The sequence below is a fragment of the Lithobates pipiens genome, unplaced genomic scaffold (genome assembly GCF_037356315.1).
Source record: "Lithobates pipiens isolate NorthernLeopardFrog02 unplaced genomic scaffold, aLitPip1_a1.2 Scaffold_3, whole genome shotgun sequence".
Classification (NCBI taxonomy): domain Eukaryota; kingdom Metazoa; phylum Chordata; class Amphibia; order Anura; family Ranidae; genus Lithobates; species Lithobates pipiens.
The window spans coordinates 212958050-212968180 of record NW_027507790.1 but is presented as its reverse complement, the minus strand read 5'-3'; the positions used below and the strand labels follow the sequence as shown (position 1 = coordinate 212968180).

Below are 10131 nucleotides of genomic sequence, written 5' to 3'. Positions count from 1 at the left end.
GTTTGCACAGTGCGCTTACCTGCGTTTACGTGCGTTTTTATGCTGTTGCGTTTAACTGCAGTTTTTATTCCCATAGCAACCCTTTTATTTATTTATGTTTTTGTTCCCTGGAATGTACCCATGATGCATTGCGGTCCTCTGTATTTAAACCTGTTTCTTTGTTCTCTGGCTGAGTGTGTGTTGGAGTTTTGCAGGGAGAGGAGTGCTCAGTTTTGTGCCAGAGTTTTTTGAAAAAATTAATGCAAATATGGGTAGTTTGCTTGCAATGCTCATTTTGCTGATGATGAGGATGAAGACAAGAAGAGCGATCCAGAGTAGGCGACGTCCTCGTCGTTACTGGGTCCATCCCTTAACGTCCCAGCGCCTATCGATCGGCTACTTTGCCCTCATGTTCGGTGAGCTGAGGACTCATGGGGACAAGTTCCATAATTACACAAGGATGTCGGTGGCGTGCTTCGATGAGCTGTTGGTACTTGTTAGAGGACACCTGACCAGAACCACGACCAATATGCGAAGAAGCATTAGTCCAGAAGAACGGCTGTTACTTACTTTAAGGTAGGTTTTCCATATGTTGAACAAATGCTTAAATTCAAGTACATGCAGGCTTAGGCAATATTGGCAATAGTGTGTATGTGTATATATATATATAGATGAATCTATGACCTAATCTATATCACAACAGCGATTTTTCGCACATTACTACCATTACCATTATTTTTTATCCTTGAAAACTATCTATCGTGCCTTGCACAGTCAGTTTTATTTTTTGCAAATAGGAAACGTCATCAAATTTCAGTAATTTCTCATTATGTAGGTGAGCTCTGAACACAAAGGCAGAATTTTGCATTAACAAGCAAGGTACCACCAAATAATATTTTGTACTAGACCAACCCACCACCAGGCTTCCTGTTTGGATGCCAGCACCTACTACCAGAGCCGAGGGATGTTTCATCTTTGGGCTGCAATGTGTTAAAAGTCATCAGATTATATAGATGCTGATGTTTATTTGTTACCATGTAGAACTCCATATGTATATTGATTTTGTTTTTTTTGAATTTTATTTATTTTACTATATTTTATATTTTCTGAATTGTTATCAATTTTGTATTGCAGATACCTTGCCACTGGTGCCAGTTTCACCTCCCTCCATCATCAATTTCTGATGGGAATTTCCACCGTATCCACCATTGTGCATGATACCTGTCATATTATCTGGGAAGAACTGAGAACATCAGTCATGCCGGAGCCAACATCCAGTCTGTGGGAGGAAATAGCGGAGGAATTTTGGGAGAAGACCAACTTCCCAAACTGCATTGGGGCATTAGATGGGAAACACATCCGGCTCATCAAGCCTCCAAAGTCCGGTTCCCGCTTTTTCAACTATAATGCCGCGTACACGCGAGCGGACTTTTCAACATCCAAAGTCCGAAGGACCGAGTCCGTCAGACTATCCGATCGTGTGTGGGCTGCAACGGACTTTTGATTCACCAAAGTCTGACGGACTTTAGAATATGGAACATGCTTCAAATTTTCCCGAAGGAACTCCGCCGGACCCGGTCCCCTTCGAAAACTCCGCTCGTGTGTATGCTACTCCGACGGACTAAAACCGACGCTAGGGCAGCTATTGGCTACTGGCTATGAACTTCCTTATTCGAGTCGGGTCGTACGTCATCACGTTCGAATCCGTCGGAGTTTAGTGTGATTGTGGCCAAGCCCGTTCGGCCGAAAAGTCTGTCAGAACTCCGTCGGAATTCCAGCAGAACTCCGACGGAACTCCTTTGGAAGTCTGTCGGACTTAAGTCCGCTCGTGTGTACGGGGCATTAGAAATACTTTTCCATTGTGCTTCTGGGACTCAGCAATGCAAATATGAAGTTCATCGCTGTGGATGTTGGAGCGTATGGGAGTTCTGGAGATTCTAGAATTTTCAGAAATTCCGTAATGGGGCGGCGGTTTCAATATGGCGAATTTCAGGTGCCACAGTCAAGGCCTCTCCCTGGTACTACTAGACCAGATCTTCCATTTGTAGTGCTGGGAGATGAGGCATTTGCCTTATCTACTCACCTGCTAAGGCCCTATACCAGGCATGGTCTCACTGCCAGGAGGCGAATTTTTAACTATCGACTCAGCAGAGCTAGAAGAATGGTTGAGTGCGCATTTACACTGCCAAATGGCGTGTTTTGATGACAGCCATGCATCTAGAAGTTGATCATGCCGTCAATGTGGTTCTAGCATGTTGTGTTCTCCACAATTTTTTGAGGGGTAAGGAGATCGTGGCCACCGAAACCCCTGTTTCTGAGGATCCCATAGGTCATGTTACTGGCACTCGTCCAAGTAATCAGGCCCTACAAGTCCGTGAACATTTCACTGTTTACTTTTTGAGTGAAGATGGACAGCTGCCATGGCAATTGGACTATGTGTACATTTTTAACCGGTGTTGCATGGACCTTACATGTGAAAGTTTTTTCATCACAGTTTTCAAGTTTTTGTGTCAGTTTTCACGTTTGCCTTAAATAAAGTAGTCAACAATTTTCAACAATTTAAATTGTTTTTATTTCTATCTTTTGCTATGCACAGGCTGTATAAAAAATAGACAAACCTTACAAAAACATTGAATGCTTGCAAGTATAGAAAAATGTTTTTTAATTCCTTTGGAATATATATATATAAAATCTCCTTTTAGTTTCAAGAATTGAATTTCAAGTTTCAAGTATTGAATTTCAAGTGCAACAGATAACGAGTCCACAAAATATCCCCCACTACCCCCCTAAAAAAAAAAAAGGTTACAGTATTCCTGAAGTGCTGTAAGGCCCCTTTCACACAGGGCAGATCAGTAATGATCCATCCCGTGATGATCCGCTCGGTCGGCAGGGATCGTTCCATTGTCCATTGTCCCCACTGAGCCGGTGGCAGACAGGGCTGTCCCGGCACACTGTGCAGGGACCGCCCTGTGAGCTCTCTGTTCTCTTCTATGGGGATCGGAAGAGCACGGACCATCTGTCCGTGTTCATCCAATCCGCTCTGCAGACGGCTAGAAAAATTGGATTTCCCTCCGTCTACAGAATCGAACAATTGCGGTGGCACCCGATATTGTCCGCCTCCGCAACAGTCCGATTCTGCAGACGGAGGAAAATCCTATTCTATCCGTCTGCAGAGCAGATCGGATGGACACGGACAGACGGTCCGTGCTCGTCCGATCACCATAGAGGAGAGCGGAGAGCTGACAGGGCGGTCCCTGCACAGTGTGCGGAGACCGCCCTGTCCGCAGCCGGCTCAGCGGGGACAACGGAGCAATCCCCGCTGAGCGAGCGTATCATCACGGGGCAGATCATTACTGATCCGCCCCATGTGAAAGGGGCCAAAGATGGGCACTGAGTGCGGCAAACAGTTCTGAAATATTTGGCTAGATGGAGAAAGTGCAAAAGATGTCTCCATGTACACTCCACTGTGTAGATGGGGTAATCTCCCACTGGGCCAAGGCTCTCAACCTAAACAATGCTAGCACCCAATCAGAAAGTTCAGGTATTGTGAGAGCAAGTGGGGCCAAGTAGCAACATGTATAAGCTTGGGACAGTGGGAGATTCTTCTGTGCGTACAGTTCAGGGTACATGGAGGAATCTGGGGTTGGTTGTAAACATTAGTTCGTGTAGGTAAAACATTAAGTAGTGTAGGTAAAACATTAAAAGTAACATTACACAACAAGAAAAATAAAACTGTCATATCACTGCCATAGGAATACTATAAGTTTTCATAAATTGGATAATTAGGGTTCCGCAGGGAAGAATGGCTTGGTTCACTGCCAACATCTACGGGTGATCCTGAATGGGAAGATGAGGGTGAAGACACTGGGTGTGGCTGCACATGCATCCATTGGTAACCAGGATTAGACGGGTAAGGTGTATACAGTGGTGGGGGTCCTGCATAAGGGTTAATGGCAGATGTTGTGTCATGGCACTGCTGACTGGGCATTGGTCTACTGAAAGAGCCACTAGGTGAATTAAAACCCATAGCCCATGGCTGAAATTTAGGATATGGGCGTTGCTCTTTGCAAGCGGACACAATATACGTTAAATAGGCATGTATATCACCCCTGACCTCAGTGCGCTTATCTGCAGGAATCTCCCTGATTACACAAAGCAACATTCTCAAGAACATAACATCTGGGTCTGAGATGTTGAGGAATTCATCATCTTTGGCCTGGTTTTGTGATTGTTTTCTCATTTCTTCAATGATACGGTTGAAATATTCCTCAAAAGGTGTCTCTTGTTGAGTATGTGTTCGATGGGTGGTGGAAGTAGACCGGACTCTCCTATCTGGATTTGCCTGCAATAGTTATAATATATAGATTATGCATCTGATACTGAGGTCACACTTTAGTGAACAGCATATGATGATGATAAGGCTTGTACAAATATTGCAGCACCTGTTTAGAATAGATCACACACAGGTACTTGTTTTGCCGCAAAAACCTGATCTCACTGAAGACCTCCAAAGCCAGAAGAACAAGTCACACCTTGCACAAAAATAAGCTGTTGTTGTTTCTCCAACATTTGTGCCAACACCAGCTGCCTTTTCAAAATGTAAGTAATACGTTTTTTTGTGGACAGAAATTGTGACATTTTTAAAATACATACCGCAGGTTCTTGAGTGGATGGATGATATTCTTGGGATGACACTGTCTCTGTGGTTTCTTGACTGGTGTCAGCGTCTCCTGATGGTGATGGCAACGAACTTTCGCGCCTTGCGCTTGCTCTCACAGGGACACTTGACACAGTTCTAGGTAACAATAAAGATTACACGTTTAAAAAAAAACATGAATATGCCTTTACTGGTCACAAATCGCTAAGTAAAATAAATGGATATACTTACGCGCGCATCTCAGTGGTGCGCCTCAAAAATGACAAAGCCTCTGCATGGGGTTTAGGCCTGCGACGAGTTGAGGGTGCTCCGCTTCTCTCCGCAGCCTTCTCTTCGTTGACTTCTTTTTTGTAACGGTCGCGCAGGGACCTCCAACGTGTATAAACCTCCTTTCCTGCAATATATAAAAGACATAGAATGCACTTTTTGGTTAAGTTCTATTGGCAGATAGCATGTCTAATTTTGTGGAATTTGCAGCATTGTCAGTGACAAAGTGCTGTATTGCTATAAAATGGCCTGGTCATTAGGGGGTAAAATCTTTACTAGGATGCATGTGTACCCTGCTGCATAGACACAACAAACCTTGCACTCACCTCGGTTATCCTGTTCAGTTGCAGACATCTCGTCCCAGTTCGGTGTGACATATTTGTAGACTTCCTCCCACTTTGCTCTCTTCAGCACTCGGTCTGCATATCCTGGGCATTCTGAGTCCCATAACTCTGGTCGGGCATGCACCAGTGCGATGATGGCCTCGTGCGAGATATCTCTTGCCGCCATGCTGTCTTCTCCCCTTTCATCCCTCTCAACTTCCTGTGTCATTTCCCAGGTACACCTGCTGATTAGGATGTGCTTCCGGGTGTTTTTTTTCTTCTTTCACGCTGCTGGCCGCAATTGACACAAAAGACTGCGATTACCTGCGGTTATGTGCTTATAGCTGCGCTACATCGCACCTGGACGCATACAATTCTATTTTTTCTATTTGCACCGAGTCGCACGTAACAAAATCGCAGTTAAACGCTGTGTGTGAACAGGGCCATAGGAAAGCATTGTGTGCCTTTGGCTGCGGTGGAAAACTAGAAAATCCGCAGCTAAAAGCACCATTCTATCCGCCCGTGTGAAAGGGGCCTTACAGAACACCGATCATTTGATGTGTAGGCTAAATTAGTTTCAGGGATGTCTTTAATGTGGGGCAAAAGGGGCAGCTGCCCCAGGCCCAGTCTTGGTTGTGGGGCTCAAAGCAGCTGCCCCTTGAGCCTGCACTGTCCGCAAAAGCTGAGTGAGGGAGTGGGAGTTGGGACACACTGAGAGGAGAAGGTGTGGGTACACTGAGGGTGCATAGCTCCCAACTGTCCCTGATTTAGAGGGACTGTCCCGCATTTGGAACAAAGTCCCTCTTTCCCTCTTCCCTCCTCAATTGTGCCTCATTTTGGTCCGATGTATACAGTTGTAAAGAAAAATGCACTACTTATCTATCAAAAAGTGTTTTCCAATACTAAACCTTTCATCCAATGTAAATTTCTGCATTTGTAAAATCCAAAAGATAATATAAAGGAATAGTAGTGGTAAAAAAGCACTTGTGAAATACACAATCTTTTTTGTGTTATTCTCCTTTAAGGGGTCATGGCAGTGGTGTGTCCTATGCCTATATACTTTTTTTTAATAGGTTTCCCTCATTCCCATTTTAGAAAGTTGTGATGCAGGTGGAGCAGTGAGAAAACTGTGAGTGAAGGCGCAGGAGTTGGGACACACTAAGAGGAGGTGCTGTGAGAGGTGGAGTGGCTGGGAAACAGTAAGAGAGGGTGCAGGATTTGGACACACTGTCAAGGGGACCTGTGATACACACTGGCAGGAGGAGCTGCCGGCACACTGTGAGAGAGGGTGCTGGACACATTTATAGGACTGACAGCAGGGGAGCTGGCATACTGTAAGGGCTCTGTGAGTGCTGAATCGGGGAGGAAACAAAGGCACTGTGAGTAGCATGGAGTATAGTGAGTATTATTGGTTTACTGTGAGTAGCTTGAAGTACCATGAGTAATTTGGAGTAACTTTGAGTACCAGGGGCATTTTGGAGTGCTGGGAGTAACTTGGTGTACTGCGAGTAACGTGGAGTACTGCAAGTAATCTGGAGTAGCTCGGAGTTCTGTGGGTAATTTGGAGTAAGTTGGAGTATTGCGAGAATAGGGAGTAACTTTGAGCATTGTGCATAGCTTGGGATACTGTGAAGTTTTTTGGAGTATCAAGAGTAACTTGAGGCATTGCGAGTACCCAAAGCACTGTGAGTGGTCTGGAGCAACTTGGAGTACTGTAAGTGACCTGGAGTAGCCGGGGATGATGTGAATAATTTGAAGTAACTTTGTAAGTGATTTGTAAGTATTGTGAGTATTGTAAGTGATTTTGGAGTATCTTGAAATAATGCGAGTATCTTGGGGGGGTACTGTGGAGTATAGTGAGTAACTTGGAGCATTGAGATTGACTGGGGCACATGATACTAAGCAGGAGGAGATGACACTGTGTGACCAGTGAACAAGAAAAGGCTGCCCATTGAAAATAATGGAGGATGAACTACAGCCCCCACCAAGCTTTGCAGCTGTAAGGATAAGAGAACAAGATTTTACCGGGCAAAGTTTGCTCCTCAAGTTGGCTACCTGGGCAGAGTGTGTGAAAGGACTGTATTGGGGCTGCTATCTGAGAAAGAGAGAGCCTGTGCCAGTGAAAGCTCACTGCTGTGTGTGGCACTGCTGTCAATGGGCAGCCGGAGTGTACAGAGTGTAACCTGAGTGTGGAGGGATAAAGCCGATGCCAGGATATTGTCACGCACCTGGTTATTGAGCCGATATGCAGAGGGAGGCCTCCCTTATGGTCTTGACTCGTGGCCCCTGGTAGAGCTGACAGGAGGCACAGGAGTGCAGGACAGCATGAGTGCCTGGCAGGATCAACAGATGGTATGCAGGTCTGGTTCTCTGGACATAGCTGGGACAGCAGGAACAGCAGGTGGAATGCAGCAGACAGGAAGCTGAAGCTGGAAGGCAGGCACTCACAGGATTCAGGTGGATGGTCCCAAGGATTGAGACATAGGAAGGTCAGGCAGGCCGGGTCATACACTGGAGAGCAGTACTGGAACAGGTTCAGAAGGCTGAAGGAAGGTCATTAGGCAAGCCGGGTCAGTAACAGACTGGTGCAGATAAGCCAAAGGATCAGGCAGGAGAGAGGTCATGGACAGGCCGGGATCAGATACAGGCGGAAGGCAAGGATAGTCACAAGGCAAGCAGATAGTCTCAGGAACGGATCAAGAACACAGGAAACTCTCAGGGAACGCTGTAGATCAGGCAGCAAGATTCCTCTGACATGACAGAGTTTAAATAACACTTCTGGCGCCAATGGCCGTGCGCGCGTACGCACAGGCGCGCGCACGGATGCAAACAGAACTGTTGCTCTCAGGAGGCCTTTCGTGACAGATATGGATCTGCTATGCTGCCACAGGCAACTCAAAGTGAGTAGACACCTGGTCAGGGGGATCTCTGAAGCTGTGTCGTTGGGTCTGGTGAGAGGGCCTTGTGGCTTCTACTTGTTACCACCTCTATAGACTGAGCCATTAGGAACTACCTACCAGCTACCCTATACCTCTAATACTGCCTGCAGGTCTTATTGACTGCTTTAAAACACGCCAACGGCTACTGGGACCCAACACTTAGCCGGCTGTGTTTGCTTTTTGGGATGTTGGAGTGGTCCCAAGAAAATATTTACACGAGGCCAATCAATATTAGCAGCAAGCTCCATAAAGACACAGATGAGCGTGTTTGCAGTAAAGAAACTGGACTGGCCTGCACAGCGTCCTGATCTCAACCTGATAGAACACCTTTGGGATAAATTAGAGCGGAGACTGTGGGCCAGGCCTTCTCGTCCAACATCAGTGCCTGACCTTACAAATGTTCTTCTGGAAGCATAGTAAAACATTCCCATAGACACACTTTTAAACCTTGAGGACAGCCTTCTTAGAAGAATTTAAGCTGTAGTAACTGCAAAGGGTGGGCTAACTGTGTGTAAAGGCAGGCGCCCCAATACTTTTGACAATTTACTGTATATAAAATCTTCCTTTACAGGCTGGGGTTATTTTAATTTGGATCCTGTAGTAATAGGGTCACTTTAAAGTGGAACTGCACCTGTAGGCCCCAATTGAAGTCCAATGAATCAGAACAAAATTCCCTCTTTTCTCAACTTTCTTTTTGGGACTGCCTCTGTAATCAAGGCCTCCACTTGTTGGTTACTTCTGCATAGATGTGCATTGTTTGACTCCCATGCCCCAACTGCACAAGGCTCCTCCCAAGCTGGTTAAATGTGGGCACTGACTCAACCATGACATCACTGTAGAAGGGCTCTAACAAACAAGGGACCTAGCACCTGATAAGACTACCTTCTGAAACCAGACACTATTTTGGAACAGAGCCACTTAAAGGCAGACTAGCTAGCTGAACCTCTCTATATGCTGATTTACTAAGGACCCATACACACTTGTGGTTGAAGGTGTGTTCGTGGCACAGTGGAAGGGATTTTTTAGGGGTAGAAAAGGCATTGGGGAGGCGTTATGTCTTGCCACATTGTAGAGTACTTTCCATTGCTCTCTGTAGAACAATCCACCGTTCATTGCTTTTCAATGGCTAACGCTAGTATAAACTTCACTGAGAATCTTCACACAATAAATTGTGCTTATATTCACTTCATTTATCCAGACATGTGTAGATAAAAGAAGTAAACAGGAATTTACTTTTCGTATGACTGGAATATAAGGGTGAATATTTACACAATTTACACAATTTATTGTGTAAATATTCCTAACCAGTAAACTAGTCCATTTATGTGTGGATAAAGGGGTCTTGGGAGATGTAGTTCTTGGGGTAAGCCTATGACTATTAGAGCTTAGCTTTTAACAACTGCTGCTGCAAACGTTTTACAAGCCTGGTGATGTCAAAAGAATAAAACCATTTCTAGTTACAGGAACAAGGTAATAGAATGAGAGGTTTGGGATAAAATCTGGATAATGGCATAACATAAACATTAAGATAAAAACTGCACTAACAACTCCAAATACATAGTCACTAATATGCCGTACATTCTCTTTAACAGGTTTCAGTTTAGTTTCCTCCATGCAAACCTAAGTATTAGCAGGGTGGAGATCTACTTCAAGGACTCAGAAGAACAAGATAAGCAATTGTATTTTTTAATGGAAGTATTTGCAGAAAATCAATATTTTACAGGAGTATAATGCGGAGAAGGACATACTCTACAATACACACAATGAAACATGCAAGAACACTCTACAATACAAGTATTTGCTCAACTAGTAAGTACAGAGAGTTGGTCTATTTACAGTCGTTCCTTAGGCTTTTCTTGATAGATAACATTTGACTGACAAGCGCTGCCTTTTCTAGGGCAACTTATTCACAGCCCCACTTCAAGCGACTCTTATTCTATCAATATCGGTACATTGTCTAAAGTTT

General features: G+C 44.9%; 1 protein-coding gene across 1 annotated transcript; it reads left to right on the top strand.

Moving 5' to 3' along the window:
• The first annotated feature begins 247 nt into the window (after positions 1–247).
• Positions 248–9896, top strand: LOC143941259 (uncharacterized). The gene is made up of 3 exons (XM_077463297.1): positions 248–555; positions 1114–1392; positions 9758–9896. Exons 1-3 carry the CDS (start codon positions 248–250, stop codon positions 9894–9896), a joined length of 726 nt encoding a protein of 241 aa, XP_077319423.1.
• Positions 9897–10131: the final 235 nt, after the last annotated feature.